Source organism: Pteropus alecto, unplaced genomic scaffold, assembly GCF_000325575.1.
Source record: "Pteropus alecto unplaced genomic scaffold, ASM32557v1 scaffold77, whole genome shotgun sequence".
Classification (NCBI taxonomy): Eukaryota; Metazoa; Chordata; class Mammalia; order Chiroptera; family Pteropodidae; genus Pteropus; species Pteropus alecto.
In genome coordinates, this window is record NW_006440820.1 from 533371 (window position 1) to 557738 (window position 24368).

At 35.3% G+C, this 24368-nt stretch overlaps 1 protein-coding gene across 1 annotated transcript in view; it reads left to right on the plus strand.

Annotated features, from left to right (window-relative positions):
• MAOA (monoamine oxidase A) overlaps window positions 1-24368 on the plus strand; it is a 63269-nt gene that overhangs the window by 1842 nt on the left and 37059 nt on the right. The window contains exons 2-3 of the mRNA XM_006917905.3: window positions 10812-10906; window positions 17950-18087. Of these exons, the coding sequence (XP_006917967.1) occupies window positions 10812-10906; window positions 17950-18087 (233 nt within the window). The remainder of the gene's footprint in view (window positions 1-10811; window positions 10907-17949; window positions 18088-24368) is intronic.

A 24368-nucleotide genomic window follows, 5' to 3' on the forward strand; every position in this document is an offset into this window, starting at 1 on the left:
ACAAACACTTGTTGAGTGTCTGCAATGAAATACACTGGTGTTTCCAAACACCTAGAAGCAATATGATTGTTGATCATTGGAAAATAAATATGATGATAATATATTGTATAAATTGATTAGGAGTTCTAACTCCTTTCCCATCTCCATACTTCATGTTTCACAATTCAGGATTTTTTCTGGGATTTTATTCTTATCTTTTTCTTGTTCTATGCTCCACTATTTCTTCAGGAGAGTTTTGTCTTTTCTTTTTTCTCTTTCTGATTACCTGCTCTTTTCCCCTTTCCACATTTTATTACCAGTAGTTGATGGTGAGCTGGGGTGGATTTACCGTACAGCTGATTACCCTTATGCTTTATGGTCCCTATGTCAGTTTAAAATGCTTTTAGATGTTTCAGTCCCTTTTGGTTCTCGTTTTAAATAAATTACCAGCTTCATACTAAATCTTGTATTTGTAATTTTGCAGTCCTTTTTCTTAAAAAGGGCACCTAAATTCTATAAGCTTCAGGTCCTTCCAAACTTGGATCTGCCCATGGTTGTTATTAATTATTAACTTGTCGATTACTATTTAGGAGAAGTAAAGGGCATTTCTTGCACAGGAGTTCACACTCCTGTTCCAGAAGCCAGCTTCCAGTCCATCAGTGACAGCGGAAAAAGGCACAGGGCTTCCTCTCATATCTATCAGTCAGATTTGAGTGCTTTTAACACCAAAACTGACCAGAAACATTGCATTATGGCTCTAGTGCCTTTTCAGATGGTTCACAGATGCAAGTCTGGCTCAAGATAAACCCTGCATACAGACTGTGAGTTTTGTGAGTAGATGAGAAAAATTACTTCCCAAGGATTCTTGAGCACTCAGAACCACATCATCTTTGTATGTTTAGCAGTATCCCATGAGTTACTTAATAGTCCCTATATCAGTTTTAAATGTTTTTGGATATTTCTTATAAATTTTGTTAGGACTTGTACATTTTAATATGTTACCCGCACACTTATATAACCAATACTTAGCATCTTCAGTATTATTCCTATTATATAATGTAATAGCTCCCAGAAGAGTGCAAATTCTAAATAACATTCCTCAAAATCAATTCCATATTAACAGAATTATGTTTATTTTTGTATAAATATCTTTGCACAAAGAATAGAAACATCTTAATATATCTCCCTTTTATCATTAACGTACATAAAACAGAGCATAGCTTACAGTCACGAAATCCCTATTCCTGTACACTCACCAATTAAATAATTTTATATACTGTGTTTTTAGTTAAGAGGAGGAAAAACTCACTCATTCATAAGTAATATAATGGTATTTTTTACATGCTCTGGCTTCATCATTCACCATCTATCATCAAGTCCTTTTTGAAACTCCTTTCATGTGTTCTGTGACACTATTGGATCCTGAATTTTTATTTCACACTGATTGATTCTTTTCTATTCATTTCATTGTGCCCATATTCTTCTGAACTTCTAGTTTGAAATATCGTCGAGGTTCAACTCTTCATCACTTTTGGGCTCTTATGCACTCTCTCCCTCTCTTTCTCATTCTAGGACTTCAGCTTTTCCTTTTGCATAGAAAATCCTTAAGTCTAGTTTGTCCTTTTCTTTCTCCGAACTTCTGTCCCATAGTTTATCTGCTTCTGGATATTTCACACTTGAATGTTTTGTTCTTACTTCATATTCAACATGTCCAAAAGCCGCCTTGCCCTCCAATCCAGCTTCTTTTCTTCACTTCCTTGACTCTCTTCTTGGCACCACCATCTTTTCCATCATTTTTGACGTATTCATTTCTATAATTTTTATATCCAGTCAACAGATCCTTCTAACTCCTTTTCGGAGCTATTCCTCTTCTCCTTTCCCAGTGATTCCCCTGTCCCCAGGACAGAACCTTGATCCCTTCAGCTTACTAGGTTATGACCATCTTCCAGTGACTACCCTTTACTTTGGGCTCTCCCTTCATGTCCATCCTGGAGTGTTCTACCAGCCTTGTTTTTTAAAACACTTTCATCACCTTATTCTTCTGCTTAGGACCTTCAATGGTCTCTTACCAGCTCCTCAAGCTCCCCTCCACACCCCCAATTATCTGGCCCCAATTTTTTGGATAAGTGGCATTTCCCACTATTCCCAACACTGACTTGAGCTTTAGCCACATTGCTCTCTTGTCCTCAGTATAGACTAGGTTTATTTTGTCCATTTCTTCCCTGCTTTTGCTTTTCTTAACGTGGAAGTGCCTCTCTCTGACCATTTATATATTATTCATTCCTCAATACCTGATTAAAGATTCTTTCCTTGATCACTCTGGCTCCCCTTGATTTTTCTCTCTTGTAGGGCTTGTAATCTATATCTAATAATTCACACTTATTTTCTGTCTCTATTTCTTGATGTTTTTTTTTTTGAGAATAACATTTCAGTTGCTGCATTTAGATGGTAGTTCTTACTCATGAGCTGATGCAAATGTAACAAATGATAGAAACACAGTGGCATAAGATTTTAAAATCTGCTCTTAACTGAGACTTTCTGAATTGATTCTTTTAAGGAGTGGGAAAAAAAAAGAGAAAAAAGGCCTACCTCTAGGGGGCAATGCATCCTTCAGAGTCTTTGGGCCAAAAGGATTTTTAAATGTCAGTCTAGTCCAATCACCTAAGATTTTTATCCTCTCGACAGCATCTCCTTAGTGATTATCTGGCTATTGCTTTGAACACCTCTAGGAAAAGGGAATGCTCTATTTCTCAAAGCAGCTCATTATGGTGCCTGGACTCAATCAAGCATTTTTGGAAACCTGTACCATATGCCAGGCACTGAATATAAAGATGAGTAAGTAGTGTCCCTGCCCATAAGGTACCCCATCCTCTTGTAAGCAGTAATCAAGTAGGAAAATAATTGACATTAATACAGTGAAAGAAGTATTAATGTTATGAATATGAACAGTGTTTAGACCTTGAGAGGTAAGTAGGACTTTCACAGGTAAGTAGGACTTTCACAGGTAAGTAGGACTTTAAGAGGATGGAAAAAAAAATGCATGCCAAACAGAAAAAAACTGGAGGAGCACAAATACAGAATCGTGAGACCATACATGAGCAGTGTTTAATTGAAGCCAATGGCAAGAGTTTCAGGGAAGAAAAGTAGTTGCCTCCTGTACCTCTAGGGATATGATCCTGGTAGCCATCGAAATCACTCTAATGTGTGTGATTTTTGTGCTTAAGTGAGCTGTGAATAGATACCTAGCAAGTGCACAGTAAAAACACTTTAGTCATAATGCTGGATAGTCCTCACTGATGAGAGAGTTTTTCCATGTTTTTTGAAACTAAGTTCCAAGTGTGATGTAGAAAGAGATATTTCCAAATAAGGTCTAAGCAATAGAAAACTCCCTTATATTTTTAACTGTGTGACGAGCTCCACTAAAAGAATCAAGAGCATGAGCCACCCTGAACTTGGTGCTGTATAAAATCAGCAGAGATTGAATCTTTGTCATGAGACAGAAAAGCCATTTTGCAAAAAGATTGACTAATAATGTTTTGAATTTTGACAATTGAGTCTACACAATTTCCCTTTTTGCTGAAATACTTCACCCTGAAAAATCATAAGAGCATTTTAGGCATTTTAACCCAGAAATTGGCAGCACATACTAGTGGTTTTATAGTGATTAAGAAAAGCTTACATTTACAAATGCCATTTATTTTTGGTGCCTTAGTTATTTAGATACTCTGAGGTTCAGTGCAGGCTGAGCATTAACTTTCTCCCTTTTAGGATACTTCTTTGCCCCTATTTTACATTTTTTTTCAAAAATAAACTAAGTACTTTTATTTTATAAACTTTTTTATGTTGAGCACCAAATACAATAAATAAATACATTTATTTGTGTTCTGATTTTTTGGTATCTTCATTGTTGGATGCACTTTTTGGTTTATTTGACATGGTGAATTTTAGCATTTTGCTAATACTAATTGACTTGAATTTGTACATAATCCTCAGCTAACGTGAAAAATATATTTAACAATAGATTTAAGTATCGTATAATTATATTAATATAACTATAATATAATTGGATCTTATAGACAAATTATTGAGAAAAAGAAATGCAGAAGCCTGTTATTGGCAAATATTAGGTCATACAGTCTTTGTGCAGGTGTGACATTTACATATGACAGATCTTGCCAGTATTTAGATTCAGGAGTACCCAGAAAGGCTGAGATTATATCATAGTTTTATTTCATATACAGGGGTTTGCAAGAATGTAGACATTCAGTCAGCATTTGTTTGAAGACTATACTTGCATGTATATGAAATGGATAGATTTCATAATGAGAGTTACTTTTCATTTTAACTTTGAGTGGTTAGAACTGCACAAAATGAATCAAAATAAGTTCTGTTACATTTTTAAATGTTGCAAGGTCTGAGACAAATTGATTATTAGGGCTGCTTTATCTTTTTATTTTGAAAAATATTTTATACTTTTACCAGCAATTTGTATTTTCATTGGATAATCTATTCCTTATTATGTTGTCATCTAATATTATGAATCAGAGCAGCTTAAAATCTTTGAACCATGACTTTGTCATCTCTGTTGTACTCTGACATCCTACACTAACTTAAATCAACATCTGGGTCTTTCTTACAGGTGCTCATTCACACTTTCCCCATGGATCCTCTGAGCTTTAGTTAAAAGCCCTTTTCTAGTTGTTGCTAGGCCAGAGTAATTAAAATCTCACTTTGTAGCAATATTTAATCGATTGATTAATTAAGAGTATCAATAAGAACATAAAAACCAGACAGTAAGCTTTGAGAGTTGACTTACATATTAACGATCTTCAAGGGTCACAGAATTGCAGCCTGTAAGATCTCAAAGGGACCAAAATGGAGATTTACAGGGGTCAAGTGAATTATCGCATACCACAAAATTCTTAGCGGCATAACATGACCTTGGACCCCAAAAATATTGACCAACAGAACAGTGCTCCTTCTATACCCTGCCTCACTAGGCTGCTCTATAGGCCATTCGAAGAACTATAGTAAACCTTATTATTGCTTTACTTTGAAGTTTGATGCTTTAAAACCTAGTGAATGTTATTTCACAGTAATTTATATTTTAGAATGTATTACATATAATGTTACTGCTTCATGAATATTTAAATTAAAAACATGGGGTACCCTATTAGGTCAAATGACTTTCATATAAAGAATTTATTTCCTTTTTTGAAAAGTCATTCCTAGTGTGTTTAGGATAATTCATAGTGATTGTTTGAATAGTTTAGATCAGTGGTCTTTAACTTTTTGGATCAAATGTCCCTTTGAAGATCTGACAAATGCTATTGGAACTTTTTACCAAAGCATATGCATATTTTTATGCATAGACTTTTCTTCCTTGTTCCAGGCCAACATCCAGTGTTATGAAAACTTCTTCAGTGCCACTGTCCCTGTAGCCCAAATATTTTGAGCTCATACTGAGACTTCACAGAAGTGGTGAAAAATAAGAATTAAAAGGATTTATTAAGTCATTAGACAGTTGCTAATCAATTTTTTAAATAGACAATGATACAAAGTCAAATGTAAGGCACCTACATTTCCTACATTAAGACCATTGATAAATAGAACAGTGAACCTGACATGGTTTGAAAAGGAATAATTTGGGAAGAAAACACTGGTGAAGAAAATGGAAGTCTGTGGTGGTAGATGTGATTTTTTAAAGTAGTTTTCCAAGGTTGGTATTTGCAGGTTTTATATATTGAAGTGAAGCCATCAATGTTACAGTCACACACCACTTAACAACAGAGCTATGTTCTGAGAAATGTATCATTAAGCAATTTCATCACTATGCAAACATCATAGAGTACACTTACACAAACCTAGATGGTATAGCCTACTGCACACCTAATCTATATGGTAAACCCCTGTTACACATGCTATTTGTCACTGACTGAAATATAATTATGCAGCTCATGACTATACACTTTACTTTCTGATTTAATATGCATTTGTGATAACTTCTAAAGATCATTGGTTATTGAAGCATTTGACAAAATTTAGACTCAAATGGAGAATTAAGTTATCTAATTTATCTGTCCATTCATTTGTCTCTCCAGTGACCGTATGAGACATAAGACCCCTTCTACGTAGTGGAGGTTATAACTATGACCCTGAAGTGTTCTTGGTGCTTGAGGTTGGTTCAGGGGCTCAGTGGTGACACAGAGAAGGGAGCAGGAAATGAGTGACAAGGAAAAGATTTCATGGAGGAAGTAATGCTTGACAGAAGTGCTATGCATTTTGGATAAATTCTGAAATGTAATGAAGATGACCTTTAAGGTAACCATTTCTAGATTGAATATGTTCATTGTGAGCTGTGGCTTAAATTAAAGACTTTTTTCTTGCATGTGTTCATTCATTCATTCATTTTGTTCATTCATTTAATAAATATTGATGGAGTAGTCACTATGTGCCTTGAGCAAAATTTATGGTTTTTGCTCTGTTTTCCTGCTTTGGGAATATTGCTTCTAAAACTTCAGTATGAGCTGATGTTTGACTACTTTTTATTGTCCTAAAAGTATTCAATCCAAGAGTCCAAATATTCAGTTATGTAAGAATTCTGTTGACCAGAGACTACTTCACTGAATAATAGAAAATTAACTTTAAAAATTTAATAATGTGATGTATACTATACACATTACTAGGTGGTAACAAATGTAGAAGTTGAAGAAATGTCACTTTTAGGAATTAACAGGAAGAACTAGGGGAGTGAGCAGAGCATAAGCCAAGACTACATTAAAGCTTTGCTTCAATACTCTTAGCTTGTGCTCTAAGCATTGCTAACCTGGGACCCTACCCAGGGGGATTTATTACTGTAAATATTTGAACAATCTTATAAGAGATGAAATCAACTTTTCTAAAGTGTTTTGAGGTATAGTTTGTTGTTGTTCTTGTTGTCGTTGTTGTTGTTGTTGTTGTTGTTGTTGTTGTTGCGGAGGATAGAGAAATACTGTGCTAAACAGGTCTCTTCACTGTAAGACTTATCGGGGCCTTTAATGTGTCAGTGTGCACCACATATTTTTCAGAAAGAGAAACAACATAAGATGTCCCAACTTCCATGAACATTGATATTCCCTGGACCATCTTGAGGACTAGTGTCCTATAAAACATTTTGGAAACTACTGCTTTAAACCATAGTGCAGTTTAGTGCTCCGAATTTGAGGACAGCAATGTGGGGCACCCTTGGTGTATTTTTAAGTTTCAATGAAACAATGGACCGAATAATGAATTAAGAGGTAATTGCATTTCCTAACTTGGGTGAGATCCATCTAACGTGAAGATGAATGCTGAACAATAATTAAATAAATTAGGACTGTCTAGACAACCAGTCTGTCCAATTCAGGGCAAATTAAAGTTAATTGTTAGCTTTCATCTATTTATCATTTGAGACAACACTGTCTTTGAGCTTACCAAGGAGATTAGAAAATTTGGCATTTTTAAAAGCAGAGAATTATTGCTGAAAGGAAATACAAAATATAGATGGATATAGAAATAAATAGATGATAGAGATTAGATTAGATAGATAAAGATAAATAGATAGATGATAGGAAGATAGATAGATGAGAGACAGGGAGAGAAAGAGAGAGTGAGAGAGAGAGAGAGAGAGAATGAGAGATTCTTGAGAGAGAGAGAGAGAGAGAGAGAGAGAGAGAGAGAGAAAGAGAGAGAGAGAGAGAGAGAGATGATAGATAGGAATGGTTGAATGTATCAGACAAATGTGTGTGCACGTTGATCTTCTCTGTTCTTTTTTGCTAAAAAGTACAATACTGGTTCAAAGACCAGAAAATGTAATAGTAGTATTTAGAATCTGCTGACTAATAGTATTCATAATGTGCAAGGTAGCAATGTTTGCTAGGAAAAATAAAACATGATAATAGGGACAGAGTGTGACAGATGATTATATCACTTATCTACATTGACAGTAGGATCGCTGGACATTTTGTGTGTGTGTGTGTGTGTGTGTGTGTGTGTGTGTGTGTGTGGAATATGCTACAAGATGAGACACTAACTCATTGATTGTAGAAGAAAAAACAGAAATTGAATGGAAAGGGTGGCATGAGTGAAATGGACCAATTATTTTTTCTGAAATAGAGCATTGCTAATGTGCTTAAAGAGGTAAGGTAAAGGAAAGGTCCTAAAGAAAGCAGGGATAAGTGTGAAACTAGGTTCCGCAGTGACAGAATACTTGAGATTTATATCCCAAGAAGCAAAAGACCATTTCCTCGAAGGCTTCATTGCAGATATTATCAACTCTTTCTCCAGGTACACTATGTATGTTAAGTCATTTCCTGTACCATTTTTATGGGGACAATAGCTATTTCAGAACACTCGAAGCACTGCAGAATCTATGGGAATACAGTTTCCATGGGCGGTGGCTTTAAGAAGCTGGAGCTTGGTTTAGGGTTTCCATGGCAACCCCAGTGCTGGCTGTATACATCTCATCCAGGCTCTCCCGATCTAATAACCAGGATTACCATTGCCTGAACTCTCAAATGAGGTGTGCTTTTAGCATATTGCTTTTTTCCCCCTAACCTTCCTAATAAATCCATTAACCTATTTTATTTTGGTTTCTGTAAAGCCCAAATGATCAAAGAGAGAGAAATCAGGAGAGGAATTGTATTGTTTTAAACTCATCACCCCTATTTAAAATACTTAAACTGTAAAATTATTAAAGATTCGTCTTGCCATAATACTCTCCCGTTTTCAGATTTTTACATTTTGAATATAGTCAGAATGTAGTGTCTGAGTGTATTCAGACACTACATACATGATATCCTCAAAATAACAACACTGAATGTGGTTCCATAGTGTAGCGGTTAGCATGTCTGCTTTACATGCAGAAGGTTCTGGGTTCATGCCCCAGTGGAGCCCTGGTCCATGGTCTACAGCCATGCCACCCTGAACAAGCCCGATGTCTGATCTCAGAAGCTAAGCAGGGTCAGGCCTTGTTAGTAATTGGATGGGAGACCACCTAGGAAGACCAGGTGCTGTAGGCATAAATCATAATAATAAAAGAAAAAATTAACAACAATACTAGCACCAATGAAGTCATTACTGAAAAAAAATATTTGCAGTTCTTTTTTGTCTTTATGAGATATACCATTAGAAGTAAACTATCAAATTACTAGGTTTAAAAATCACTTAGAAGAGTTCTTCTCCACAACCACTTGTATACATATTTAGGTATAATTCATATAATTTTACTAATCTTATCCCTGGTGTTATTTTATTTCTCTTTCATCCTAATATTCAAACTACCATTTTTTTCTTTGAAATATGTTTATTTCTGTAGTCCATATTTTTTGTAATAGGATTAAAAAGACAATTAGGTATAAAATAGCATTAGAAGTACAAAAAATGTAGATTTAAAAATAAGTGTGTAGCTATGTTTCTTTGGTACAAGTTTTCTGTTAATTTGGTAGCACTATATGTATTTGATAGCATCCATGAAGAAGAATTCTAATGTGAAAAAAATAATAAAGTGTATATACACATATATTTCCTTACTCTGTGAGCAGAGAGGGCCTAGAAGCAACAGCATCCCAGAAGCAATGGGAACATCTAGAACCCAGATCTTGATTTCTAATACCATTCTGTAATAAAAGGAACCAAGGCTCATTGGAGAAATGACTGATTCTAGGGCTAGGACAGAGAAAGACAAGATGAGGTTGGAACATCTTGTAATACCAGAAATTAAAGAAGTGTTCAAACAGACACACAGAATGATGGGGACATGTCAAAAGGACACAGGAGCCAACTGAAAGAGCTCCCAATGACCATAGCTGGAACAATTTGAGCAACAAAATAAATAACATGGTATTATAAAAGCAACGATTGAGTCCATACTGATATAAATAAATGATTAAATAAATAAATGGGCGGGGAGAGACATCTCCTGAGCAAAAGAATTCTAAATAATTTATGTCACTACTTCACTCTCAAGGAAGTGGGACATAACTCTCCACTTCTTCAATGTAGCTTGTGCATAGACTTCCTTCTAAAGAGTACAGCATAGAAAAGGAGAAAAAAAAGAGTATGTTTACGGTAGAGAAACCTCAGCCAGGTGATCAAGAATAACATCAGTTGTAAGTCATGGTGATAGCATGCACCCTTGATATAATATTAATCCACAACATTTTCTCTACTTTTCTGATATTATTATACTGGTTTAAAATCAATCTGCTATTAAAATTTTTATTTATGGGTGAAAACTTGTTCTCGGCATTAAGCCAATGAATAAAGAATGAAGCATAGTTCCTATCTTTGGTAATTTTAAATCTAGTGGGAAAAACATAATCTAGCAAGTATGTAATACAGATATGAAACCATAGGAGTGATTATTGGGGGATTTTAAGTTGAGAAAAACACAGATATACTGAGCGCTGGTTTAGCCAGAGGAAGTTTTCAGAAGAACATACTCTTCTGTTTATACAATCAGGATTTCTGGAAGAGGGGCACATTAAAGGTTGATTTAAGGGTTCAACAAGTTCTCTTAAATATGATTTGGTTATCATCGAAAAATTAAAAAATATGTTTTAAAAATTATTACATCTTGTCAACTAACTATGATAATGAAAGTATGATACATAATGTAATATATGATACATTATAAAATTAGTGGTTCAATTAATCACAGTGTGGTCAGAATATTAGAAATACAGCAAAATCAATGGACTGTATAGGAAGCCCTGTGTTCATTTTATGTGTAGACCTGGTTTAATCTTGGATGTTTCACATTTAAATGTTAATATGTTCCTCAATTTTGTTTTCCTTTTTTTTTTTTCTTTTAGGATTGTCTGCTGCTAAACTGTTAGCTGAACATGAAGCTAATGTTTTGGTTTTAGAGGCCCGGGACAGAGTCGGAGGTAGAACATACACTGTAAGGGTAAGTGATTTAAATATTCACCAAAGAATGACATCCTCTGACCTTCAGTAGCTTACATTCTGCTGAAGAAAACAAATGTGAACAAATAACTTAAATATAATGTCATAATTTCCATGCTGGAGACCTAAATAGAGTATGTAGTGTCTAGGTGGGGTTATGATCCAACCAAACACACACACCCCAACACGCACACACACACACACACACACACTTAGTATGGCTTCCTTGTTTATCTATCCAAGAATTTACAACTTAAAAGAAGTGTGGGAACAGTAAGCAGAAATAAATGTAGCTATTGGTCTGGGAGTGAGGAGACTGGGATTTTGGCCCCTGTACTGGCCTGACACTGTCTTATCCTGGATAGGTCCTATTACCACTTTACATCTCAGTTTTCTCATCTGAGCTGTGAGATACAATTGAAATGTACTTGAAGCTCCCTTTCACCTCAAATTTCTAATTGAAGGCAGTGTGTTGTAATTCAAAAGAAGGATTACATATTCTGCCTGTACAACCTTATTAGATATGATTCTCCTATAATTTTCTGAAAAATATTCCTTCGTTTTGGAGATAATGAAGTTAAAATGTCTGCAGAGCTAATAGGGTTGCATGATTGTAGCCTCTTCAAGGCTGACTAATTAAGACTGAGGTGCAACATGGCAGAATATGGTATTACAGTTCTAGTATCCTCATGCTGAACCTGGGGCACCTCTTTTAGAATGTTTTACTTTGTAAAGAAATATTCTGTAAATGCCTCACACTTTTTACTACTTCACTTAAATCATTTTCTTTAAAGATAGTGTAAGTGTTCTAAAGGCATCACATTTCAAAACTCCCAAGAATTCTCTTGCTGTCTTTGTTAAAATCTAGAAATTTATGGGAGTGCTCATGCCAGTTTTGTTATTCATAGCTTAAGCAGGATGTTGGAGACTAAAGAAGATTTGGAGGACAGCACCAATAGTTAGTAAAAGGGAATGTAAGGGTTACATGAGGGACAGATTAAAGAAGTCGAAGGAGCACTTCATTTCTGGTATCATAACAGAATGGAAACCCTAGTTAATTCTCCCCATTGAAATAAGTAAAATGCTGAATAAAATCTATATGCTGCTCTGACATGGAAGTTAAACATTTTGTAGATCTTCTAGATGAACAGATATCTCAAGCTTATCACATCTAAACTGAAATTGTGATAATCTTCATCAAGAGCACTATTCCAGCAGCTTTCCCCATATCAGAGGATGGCAAATTAAAAAGAAAAAAAAAAGAAAAGAAAAAAAAAACTTGAAGTCATGCTCAACATTTATTCCATCAGGAAATTATTTTGGCTTTGCCTTCAAAATATATCCAGAATTCAACACTTCCCACCACTTTCATGGCTACCACCTGATGGGAGCCTCCATCATCTCTAGGGCAGATTGCTGCAATAGCCTCCTAACTGCTTTCCCTGCTTTCACCCTTGCACTCTATAATCTAGTCTTAGTGTAGCATTTATAATGAGCCTTCTTAACCTAAATCAGCCTTGATACTTACCTGCTGAAAACCTTCCAAAGGCTCTCCTTCTCACTCAAAGTAAAAGCTAGTGACCTTACTATGCCTTGTGAGGCTTTCCATGACTTCCCCTCAGTAACTTCTCTAACCTCATCTCCAATTCTCTTTGCCTTGTTCACTTTGTTCTAGCCCCACTGGTCTCCTATTTCTTGAACACACTAGGCAGACTTCTGTCTTAGAATCTTTGCACTGGCTCTTCCTTCTGCCAGGAATGCTCTTGTCCCAAATATGCATATGAATAATTCCCTTACCTCCTCCAAGTATTTATTCAATTATCACCTTTTCAAGGAAGCCTACATGTCCCTTGTATTTTAAAGTGAAATCGTCCCTACTCTCCTTGGCAGTTTCAGTCTGCCTCATCCTACTCTAGGTTTTTTTTTTTTCTTTGTCATTATTGTTATTAACTCTAAGATATTTATTATGTCTGTGGTTCATTTTATGTCTCTTCCTACTAAATATAAGCTCCTTGAGAGCAGAGATCTTTGTTTTGTTCACCTATGTAACAGAAGCTCCTTGAAAAGTAGTTGGCACCTTGTAGGAGGAGCTCAAGATATGTTTGTTTAATGAACATATGAATTCTTAAAACAAAGTGAAAACATAAAGCCTAGGAAGCTCAAAATTTGACTTTCACTTTGAATGCCCGCTGAATCCTGAAGACTCTGCAGTTCTACTGTGATGGCTGTATGTAGTGCAGAGAACAGGAGACAAAATCTAGAACCTGTTGAAGGTAGGGAATTTTAATAAGAAATACTCCAAATTGGAATCCTCTGTGATATATTTTGTATGTTAAAGTGAAAGAGAAGTAAATCTTACTACTTAGAAAGGGAGAAAAATAAAACTTGCTCTCATTCATGGTTTCCATCCGAATTTATACTACCTCTATGTTATGAAAAACCTTAAGCAAAATATTTAAAGTGCCAAGGTGGCTAGCCAAAAATCCTTTCTACCCAGGCTCAAATACTTACAAAGAAAAAGTTCCAAGGAAAATGAGCAACTCACAGTCTAAAATGACAAAACATACAGGGAAACAAGGCACTAAAAGAGATTAAGCAGAAAAAAATGATCCAGAAAGATTTTGTAGGAGTTGAATTGTACACAGAATAAAAAATTAATGTTTATCATTTTTTAAAGAAAAGAAGTGCTTAGAACTAGGAGCAGGTGAAAATAAACTAAAAAATGATCAAGTAGTTTAGAAAATAATTTCTAGAAAAGAAAATGTATTAATTAAAATGAAAACACTCAGGTAGATTAAACAGTACATTAGAGCTGAAGTGACTGAACTAGATATGAAAAAATTATCTAGAATGCAGTTTAGAGATAAAGACTGGAAAATATGTTGCCGGGGGTATGAGGGGAGCAGCTAAGACATGGAAGATAGTGTTACAATGGTATAAAAAAAAATGACTGAGGATTTTCCAACATTGTTGGAAGACACTTGGAAATCTAATAGGTCTAAAGCATGATAAATGAAAAGAAATTCTCACTCAGACATAGAGAAGTTATATTATACCAAAGAAAAGAGGTTGCATAAGCAATTATTTTTTAGAAACAAAAAAAGACTAATTTACATACTCTGAAAAAATTAACAATTAGACTTATAAGCGACTCTTCAACAGCAAAAATGGATGCCAGAAGATAGGAAAATATCTTCACTATTCCGAGAAAGAGAAACTAACCAGAATTTCTTACTTGCTGGAACTATCTTTTTTGTCAGACTGACAAAAGTAGAGAGATTAGGACCCAGATCGGAGGAAATTATAAAGAATGTGTTTCAAGCAGAAAGAAAATAATTACAAATGAAAGTTTTGAGATTCAAGAGAGGACAGTGAGCAAAGACATCGGCAAATATTTAAATAAAATTCAGCAACATCAACAACAGAATAAAACAAAATAATGACAAAATTGTTGGCTGACAAATAAACCTTAAACAAAGTACTTTTATAGTTTTACAGATTGAAAGAAGGGCAATCATACTTGAAGCACGAAGGGTTTTATATTTTTCAGTAGAAAGATAATATATTAATAATATATTGATAAGCTTTATATTAAGTATGCATGTGAATATAGTTAGAAAAGGTTTAAAAGAATTGGCCTGACTGTATAACTTCCAAACAAGTAGAAGAAAAAATTTTAGAAGAAAACCCTTAATCTAAAAGAAGTAAAGGAATCAGGGTGGAGGGGGACTGTTAAAGTGGGACAAATGAATATTCATAATATAAAATAAGAGGTAAAATTAAGCCATTTAAAAATATATAATAAGTATAAATGGGCTAAACTTGTCAATTAAAAGAATAAAAATGTCAAAAGAAAACTAACTGAAAGATAGAAAAAGATAAATACTAAGTTGTTATAACTATACTGATATCAGACAATAAATTTTAAACAAAAAATTTCTTTGAAAGGAGTGTCAGTACATAATGATAAAAGACTCAAAAGATTGAACTTGTGTACACTAAATAAAGTAGCTCAAAATACAAATCAAAAAATTAATAGGAATCAAAGATAAATGCCCAATAGAATAGGGGATTTTTAACATCCTTTTCTAAGTTAATAATAAATTAAGCAAACAAAAAAGACTGAGTACAATCTTATTCTAATGAACATATATAAAATATGCATATGACTTCTTATAGATTATATGCTTTTTAAAATATTTTTTTATTTTTCAGTTACAATTGACATACAATATTACATTAGTTTCAGGTATACAACATTGTTTTTAGAAATTTATATAACTTACAAAGTTATCACCCTGATAAATCTAGTACCCATCTGACACCATACATAGTTATTATACTATTATTGACTATATTCCTTATGTTATAACTTACATGCCCATGACTGTTTCGTAACTGCCAATTTGTACTTAATCCCTTTCCCTTTTCACTCATCCCTCTAACCCCCCTCTGGCAACCCTCAAAATGTTCTCTGTATCTATAAGTTTGTTTCTGTTTTGTTTGTTTATTAATTTTGTTCTTTAGACCTCATATATAAGTGAAATCATATGGCATTTGTCTTTCTCTGTCTGACTTACTTCGTTCAACACAGTACCCTCTATATTGTTACTGCAGCATTATTTACAATAGCCAAGATATGGAGGCAACCTGGGTGTTCGCCAGTGGATGAATGGAGTATTACTCAACCATAAAAAAAAAGAATGAAATCTAGATTATGTGTTCTTTTCATGCAGGATAATTTTTGAAAATTGACCATGTGCTAGGTCATAAAGTAAGCCCTAAGAATTGTTATCATATAAACTACATTCTTTGACCATGATACAATTATGACACAAAGATAACTAAAAACATTCCAGCTGTGAAAATTAAAACATGACAAAATTTTTAGAAACATGGATTTAGAGAGGAATTGTAATGGCAATTTGAAAATATTTAAAACTGCACAGTAATGGAAATACTACAATAAAGTTGTGAATGTAGCTAAAACAATATTTAGAGAATAATTCTCTAAACAGAAGAGAAAAAAGCTCAGTATGAATAAGCTAAGAACACAAAGAGTTAGAAAATTAAGAGTATAATAAATCCAAAAAAGAAGGAAAGAAGAGCATAAGTCAATGTTAACAGAAACTAAATACTGAAAGGTTGATTCTTTGAACAGATTTATTTAAAATAAACAAGTATCTGATAAGATTTTTGAAGAAAAAAAGAGACATCCCAAATAAACAATAAAAGGGATACAAGATCATATATTATAAGAAAAGTACAACTTATCAAAATTAACACTGATTTAAGAAGAAATAGAAAATATGAGTAGTGCTTTAGCTTCAAAATAAATTGAATCTGTAGTTTAAGATTTTTCCCACAATGAAAACACTGAGCCTAGATAGCTCTACAGGTGTGTTATACCTAATGTTCAAAGAATAGACAATTTTATTTATATATGAACTCTTCTAGAGAATAGAAGAAAGCATGATTACTAACTCATGAGATTAGCAATACTCTAATGCAAAAAAACAGACAAGATCTGTAGAATAAAGAGAATCACGAGCCTATCTCAATCTCATTTATGAACATAGATACAAAAATCCTAAACAAAATGTTAGCAAAGCATATCCTGCAATTGAAAGATAATATCAGATTGGGTTACCCCAGGAAGGCAAAGTTGAATCATAGCCAAAATCAATTTTCTGTAAATAACAGATTAGGTAAATTGTCCCAACCCTTTCACTAAGTATACAGAGACTAGACTAATTGCACTACACACACACACATGCACACGCACACACGCACACACACAAATCTTCAAAACATCAGAGAGCTAACAAGATAGCGAAGAATCACTGGGCCAACTTTGGAAGGAAAGATTGACTTACTCTTCCCCTGTGAGTGTTAGGGTGTGTGGGGGGAGAGTTTGCTGACCATTGAAGAAGCAAGTGAGAAGTCGAATAGTACTTTTAAAAGTCTTACAAATCTAGGGCAACTGAAGGTCAAGTCCAGAGTACAGTAAAGTGTGTGTGTGTGTGTGGAGGGAAGTATTGGTAAACTCTTTGTGCTTTGAGTTGGACTGCATCCTAGGACTAAGGGCAAACTGCAAAAGGACTAGGCCATGCGTGCATTTCAGCCCAACTTCAAATCATTTCAGGCACAGAAAATGCAATAAAGTTACCTGCTGTTGTTTGCATCCCCAGGTACTGGGCAGAAGCAGACAAATCCTCTCTGAGAAAGATATCTTCCTAAGATTCAAGTTATATTCATTCTTTTCCAAATTCAATGAGTGGCATGCAATAAAAAATAATCAGGCAAACAAGAATAGGCAATGTGGATGAGAGCTGATATAAACAACAAAGTAGAAACAGATCCATAAGAAGTTATTACAAATACATACAGGAGTTATAACTCACCATATTCAATTTATTAATTAAATCATTAGAGAATGTGTTAATAGAAATGCTGGAAAAATGTAGAATTGCATTTAAGAGGGAGAAAGTAAATTTCAGTTAAAGAAGGAAGGCTCGTGTATTTATAAACTAATTTCTAGGTATACGAACATTTTTATACCTTTTTATATTCTTCCTATGATGCATTGTTCCCTGCAAGTGTTTTAAAATCAGATCAAGGGTGCATCAGTGTGGGCCAGTTTAAGATTTTATCTGTTGAAAATCAGAGAATTAGGCCTAATAAATCTCTGGGTGGCTCCCTTAGCAACAACCCTGAAGAAACACATAGAAAATAACTTAAATGTCTTGAAAAAGATCTAGAACAGTAGAATGTACTGCACAGTGTTTTTTTTATTCTTTATGCATGTTATTACTGAATCAGCCTCATCAATAACTATACAAATGGGATTGTTTGGTGATGAATGTCATATAGGGTTGTTCCCAGTTCTTGAGTGGAGGTGAAAGGATTGCTATTTTCAGTTGCAATTTGTCGGTGAGATGTAAGGCACATTTAAGTTATAAAAAAATAAATTTTTTATAAGACATGAAAACTTTTTTTTCAAGTTTTAACTAAAGTCTTCTGGCCACTTTTCTCTTTCTACAGAATGAACATGTTGATTACGTAGATGTTGGTGGGGCTTATGTGGGACCAACCCAGAATAGAATCTTAAGATTATCTAAGGAGCTGGGTTTACAAACTTACAAAATAAACGTAAACGAGCGTCTTGTACAGTATGTCAAGGTAAGCCTGATGTTTTACTGAAGGGACTAATGGGGGTAGTATTGTATTTGAGAAAACATTTGTTTTTATTTTATTTTAATTGCTTTTTCTCAAAGCAATTCTAAAAATAGGCTCTTGGCTTTAGTGTTCTGCCTTTTTTTCTTTTTCTTTTAAAAAAAAGTCCCTGTGGACTCCTGGAATCACTGCAAGGAGTCATGCCTCAGCTTGGCCCTCCTCTACATCACTCACTGTGGCCCTTGAAGGCTGCACCCCTACCCCCAGTCCAACAGGAGGAGTAGGAGGCTCTCAGTTTCTTTCTCTCCCCTTCCTTGGGCAGGAGGAAGAGGAGCAGGGTGGAGAGGTGGGAAGAAGGGGAGGTGGTGTGACAAACAGTCTCTCTCTCACACACACGCACAGCCCCAGGTAGCCCCTGAGGCATCTATGATGCAATTCTAAGCCCCCACGGAACACAATAGTTTGAGGCCACTTTTTTCATCCTCCTTACCTGACATTTCCTTACACGCCTTGATCATTTCCACTGTCCTGAGCCTTGACTCTGGGGATGTCTACCTCGGTTGTTAAATTTCCTACCATTTAAACAAAAGATTGTTTAAACTCTAACTGTTGATATCCACTCAAGAAACAGTAGCTGTTGTCAGTGTTATTATTTCTCACTAAAGCCAAACATGGAGCAGTTGGGGTCTGGAAAGATGCCTTGAGGTTAGGTTTCCCACTTGACATTGCAGCCCACTTCCTGGAACTAGCATTGCCAGGGCAGGGGTCAAGGACCTGAGAGTTAAGGATACTTGTAGTAGATGTATACCAATGCACAATCAGAGAGATCAGAAATCTTGAGAAACAGATAGCCAGATAGTTTGAGATGCTTGGAAGAATCTGGCAGTGACACAGGGGTAAAAAACAAACCAGTAGCCTTTAGAAAAACTATGGGTTCAGAGGTCAATGAAGGAATGAAAAAAGTATAAAAAATTATGCAAAGTGTTTAGGAATGCTGGCTTCACTAGGCCACAGCAAATAGGAAAAACCTCCTTGTTTCCCCACTTTCTCTTTTCTGCACGGCATGGTGTTTCTCTGAACTAGTAAGTAATAACAGCAGTAAGAGTAATAGTGGCTACATATTGAGAACTTTTATGTATTTGTGTATTAGTCCATTTAATAAAGGAAGAAACTAATTAAAACAGTCATATAAATTCACTCTCCAGTCCAACTGGGAAGGAAATAAATCTGATGACTATCCTAGAATCTCAGCAGACTCATGCTTATAACCTCTTCCTCCCTAACATTTAGGTGCTGAGAGATTTTTATTTTCCCTGGAACCTCACAATAAACAAGTGCTTTTTATGCATCAATATTCATTAAATGCATCAATATTCATTAAATGCTTACATCCACCTTGGTAGGTAGGCACAATTATCCCCATTTTATAGAGGAGAAAACTGAGGTTTGGAGAGGTAATAAAACTAGTAACAGTCTGTCTACACTGACTGCATGCTCTTCATGATCTCAATATATGGCCTATGAAATGAAAATGAGGGTCCTGAACAAAGTGTTCTGGGCCTCTAATATTTGGCTGAGCACATCCATTGTAAGGTATATCTCCATATACTTCACTGAATCCCAGCTCAAATGATGAATAGATACAGTTATTGAAAGACCATGTATCTTTATATCTTTCACTTTCTTACTCTTCTCTCTGTTCCATGTTCCTTTATATACATTTTGAAAAGGAAAAACTGAAAATTTGTAGCTATGTCCTCCACCTAAGTACCTGCTAGTCTCCCACTCTAAAACTTGATGCAAAGATCGAGATTTTGAAAACAACACCCAGTCAGCTTTTGTGATAATTCAACTCATTGTTCCTCAAGGAGAAGGGGTTTGAGGGCTGTGGGGGTGGGGTGTGAAATGTAAAAGTGCTGTTTGAGAATTGTGACTTTGCCTGAAAGTTATCAACAGATCATGGCATGCTGGCCAGCCTTCCTGACAGAACCTTAACAAGTTAGGTAAATTTAGTTCAGCCTTTCTGATGCCTCTGGAATTTTCTGGGCTTCATGGGGAGGCTTACATTCAGAAATCTAGCTGTGATTATTCTATACTTTGAGAGGGTCCTGCTGCAAGCATTAGTAGAGGATGAACTCATAGAAAGACTTAAGGAAATGCTACAACAAGTGCCTAAGTAAGGGAAGAAATATATTAAGAATAACATCCAGAGTCACTTTCTTTGTTGCTGCTGCTGAGTCCCTCTGTCTAAGGTTAGGGCCACATATCCTATTCTACAGTCCTATTCCTAAGAAACAGCTTTCCATAAGGTAAAGCCACTAAACTGCCATCACGTTCCTCTTTCCCCAAAATACAAATATGACTGAGCTGTCACATAACCTACTAGAAAAGGCATCTCGTGGCATTGGACTTGATAGTCTGAGGCTGCTTTCAAGAATGTAAGGCATTATTAAACTCTGGATCTTTGCCATGCATATCAACACAATAGTAATATTCTGTCATAATTATTGAACATGCAGCATATAGCAGGCTTGGTGCTAAAACTCCTGCTTAATCTACACTTTGGACAACAAAGAGCGCACTGAAATTGCAGCCACAGTGGTTGATACCTCAAGGTCAGCAGCACTCCTGTAGTGATGACAACCCTAGCTTTCCTTTACTGGAGATCCTCATATGTTTAGGCCCTGTGCCACAGTCTTCACCTCTATTATCTTTTTTTAATTCTCACAAGGACCCTAAGGCGGGGGCTCCATTTCACAAAAATGGACTGAAGCTCAGAAGGCAAGTAATCTACTTCAGCAAGTAAGGGTCACTGAGCTGGATTTCAGGTCCTTCACTATGTCCCTGAATGTGATGCTAAGGATCATTTTGCTCAGACCTTAGGCCTGTGAGTCTGGAAGAGCAATGTAGCTATCTGCTATAATACAATCACTGTGTCTTGATTATTGTGATCAATGTAGTAACTGTAAAACAGTCATTTAAGTGCCAGACAATGAATGTTGAAGTTCTATTTTAGATTTTAGTACTTATAAATAAGCACATATTTAAGATACTTAATACTGTTCTTGTCATTTAAGATGTAATCTCATCTAATGAAAAGATGGAGAATATAAATACCATTTAACCATCCTCTCATATACTTTAACCTGCCAAAAAACATATCTTTACCCAAGGTAGACAGTTAAGATAAAAAAGTAGTGGGTTAGTTGGTGCCTACTTTATCTGAATGAATGCTTCATTTCTACTAGTGTTTCTAATTATATCATATTTCTACAATGACAATATAATCAATGTTTTTATGACAACCAGGAAACTATAAAGGGAGTAGGCCAGATTAGAGAAAAACAGGAAGATATTTAGTTAAATATTCCAGATAAGATCGTAAGTAAACTATACAGCAAAGAACAAGTCCACTTATTTAAAAATATCTAATTTCTCACTGTTCTGTCCACTTCTAGGGGGGAAAAATGGACTTTTTCCCAACATGATAGTGTAGTGCATTAATAATGCAAATTATAGTATCTCTCTTGACAACCCTGGTTTTTGCAATATAATACAGTGCATTCTTTTTAGTAAATAACAATGTAATGAAGTGGATGAATCACTGGAAGATTGCCACTGCCTAGTTAAACCAAGCAGTATTCTTTATGATCCAGATTGCTTCAGCTCTTCTATTTTCCCAATGTGCAGCCTGAAAGAATGCCTCAATTCAATTGTTTCTTCTGTCAGTAGACTGTGGTGCATGCAGTTTCAATCTACTTTAGGATGATAGTCAGTATTCACCAAAGAACTGTTTTTGATCTTGGCTAAGCAAGCTTGTGTTTACGGTGCAAGTTTTGACGTGAACGTATGGAGTCTCAAGACTGAGCTGAGCTGAGCACTGGAGATAGATGTTTAATGGTATTTCAACTATTAAATGTTTCAGCCCTGTCCCTTACCCAAGAGACTATGTCTGTCCATTTCAGTCATAGAAGTTTCACATCATTATGCTAAATGCATTCTTCAGTTAAATAGTTACTGAGCAATCTACTCTGGACCAGATATTGTTCCAAGCTGGAAATACAGTGGTGGGCACATGATCAAAGTTTCTGCTCACATGAAGCTTGCAATCTAAAGGGAGGAAATAAGTAAACAACAATAATAAATAAATAATATTAGCTAACATTTCTGCCTTTGTCCATCATGAATCTTGGGAATAGAATCCCCATTCTAATTCTGGTTTAATAGATCCTGGTTCTTACATAATAGTTTCTTAACTAGTTTCAACAGTGAATAGGTTGTATGAATGTCATAATTTGATACAGCTTCACTTGGGAAATTATCTGATTTGTGAAATTGATATAAATTAATCATATGTCTTTAATCAGAAAGGTGGATTTAAAGTGGCGTCAGCTAGATATGTTTAAAATGTCCTCTTTATTGATTCTTTTTCTTTGGGTGGTATAAAGAAGCGAGGAGAATTGAATGCCTCTTGGGGATTGATTGATACATTACTGGCATTACTAAATAAGATGCACCTCATTAGGATTGTTTTATGAATGAGTTTCATTGGTTGTGGAGATGTTTTGTTAAATTTTGCAGTGCCAAGTCTTGGGAAAGGAAGGAGGAAATCCTTGATTTTTGTTTTCTTTTCATCAGTTTCTCCAGATCATAATAATGTAGGTAGTGTGTGGAAATGGAGAACACTGCCAGAGATGGAGTGAGGTATTTTACAGAAGATGCTTTGAAGGAGAAATTGGCACATTCATGCATTTTCACTTTCTCCTTGCCTTTCACACAGTCTTTAAATAAAATTAAAGACTATAAATATATACCACACATTTATTTTTACAGAATAGTGTGATAAAGATATATTTGAAACAACATAAGCTTCCCTGATAGTAACAGCTTAGCAAGCAATTTTTCCTTGTATTTATTCTATTCTTCCTACAGCCATTTACTCCAATGACCGAAATCAAAGGCTTTTCAGATTATGCGTGTTCCAGAATGCTAAGTGATTTTGTTGTTGCTGTTCTTGTTCTTTAGAGGTGAACTTTGGTTTAGCCAGTAGGCTATGTTGAAAGCAGAGGATGGGGTTTTTTTTTTTTTTTTTTTGGTTGTTTGTCTTAATGTTTGCCAGGGAAAACTGCCTTTGACCCCTTGCTTATAATAGTGTGTTCCTTTTGGATTAAGAATATTTCTTTTTAATATATATATATTGGTTAACAAAATCCAGTAAGTTTCAGCTGTACACTTTAACAATAAGGCACATATGTACTTTACACTGTGTGTTCACCTCGCATAGATAACTTTCTGTCAAAACATATTTGACTTCCTTTACCCGTCTACCTCCCCACTCCTCCCTACCCCCTACCCGATGGTAACCACTAGTCTACAATCCATGTCAATGAGTCTCTGTTTTTTTGTCTTGTTCATTTGTTTCTTTTAGGTTTATATCTCACATATAAGTGATATCATGTGATTTTCAACTTTTTCTGTCTGGCTTATTTCACTTAGCATGATTATCTTGAGGTCCATCCATGTTGTCGCAAATGGCTTTCATGTCCTGACCACTGTGAATAGTGCTACTATAAACATCAGTGTGCGAATATCTTTTAGGATATAGGTTTTCAAGTCTTTGGGGTAAATACCCAGTAGAGGGATTGCTGGATCATATGGCAGATCAATTCTTAGTTTTCTGAGGAACCTCCATACTGTTTTTCATACTGGCTGTACCAATTGAAGTCCCACCAGCAGTGTATGCGGGTTCCTTTTTCTCCACATCCTCTCCAACATTTGTTATTACTTGTCCTCTTGATTGTACCTATTCTAACAGGTACAAGATGGTATCTCATTGTGGTTTTGATTTGCATTTCTCTAACAGCTAGCGATGGTGAACATCTTTTCAAATATTTGTTAACCACTTATATGTCCTCTAGGAAGAAGTGTCTGTTCATGTCCTCTGCCCATTTTTTCATTGGATTATTTGTTTTTTGTTGTTGTTGTTGTCATTGAGTCATATGAGTTCTTTGTGTATTTTGGGTATTAGGCCCTGATCAGAGGTGTTTCTTGAAAATATATTTTCCCATTCGGATGGTTGTCTCTTTACCTTGTTGATGGTTTCTTTTGCTGAGCAGATGCTTTTTAGTTTGATGTAGTCCCATTCATTTATTTTTGCTTTTACTTCCAAGGCAAGGAATATTTTTGAGGGAAATGCCATGTCTTGTTCTTTGTTTCAGTCTCAGCACTTGTGCAAGGTGGGAAACAGAGCTGGTGATCAATAAATATGTGGGCCACTAAGGGATTAG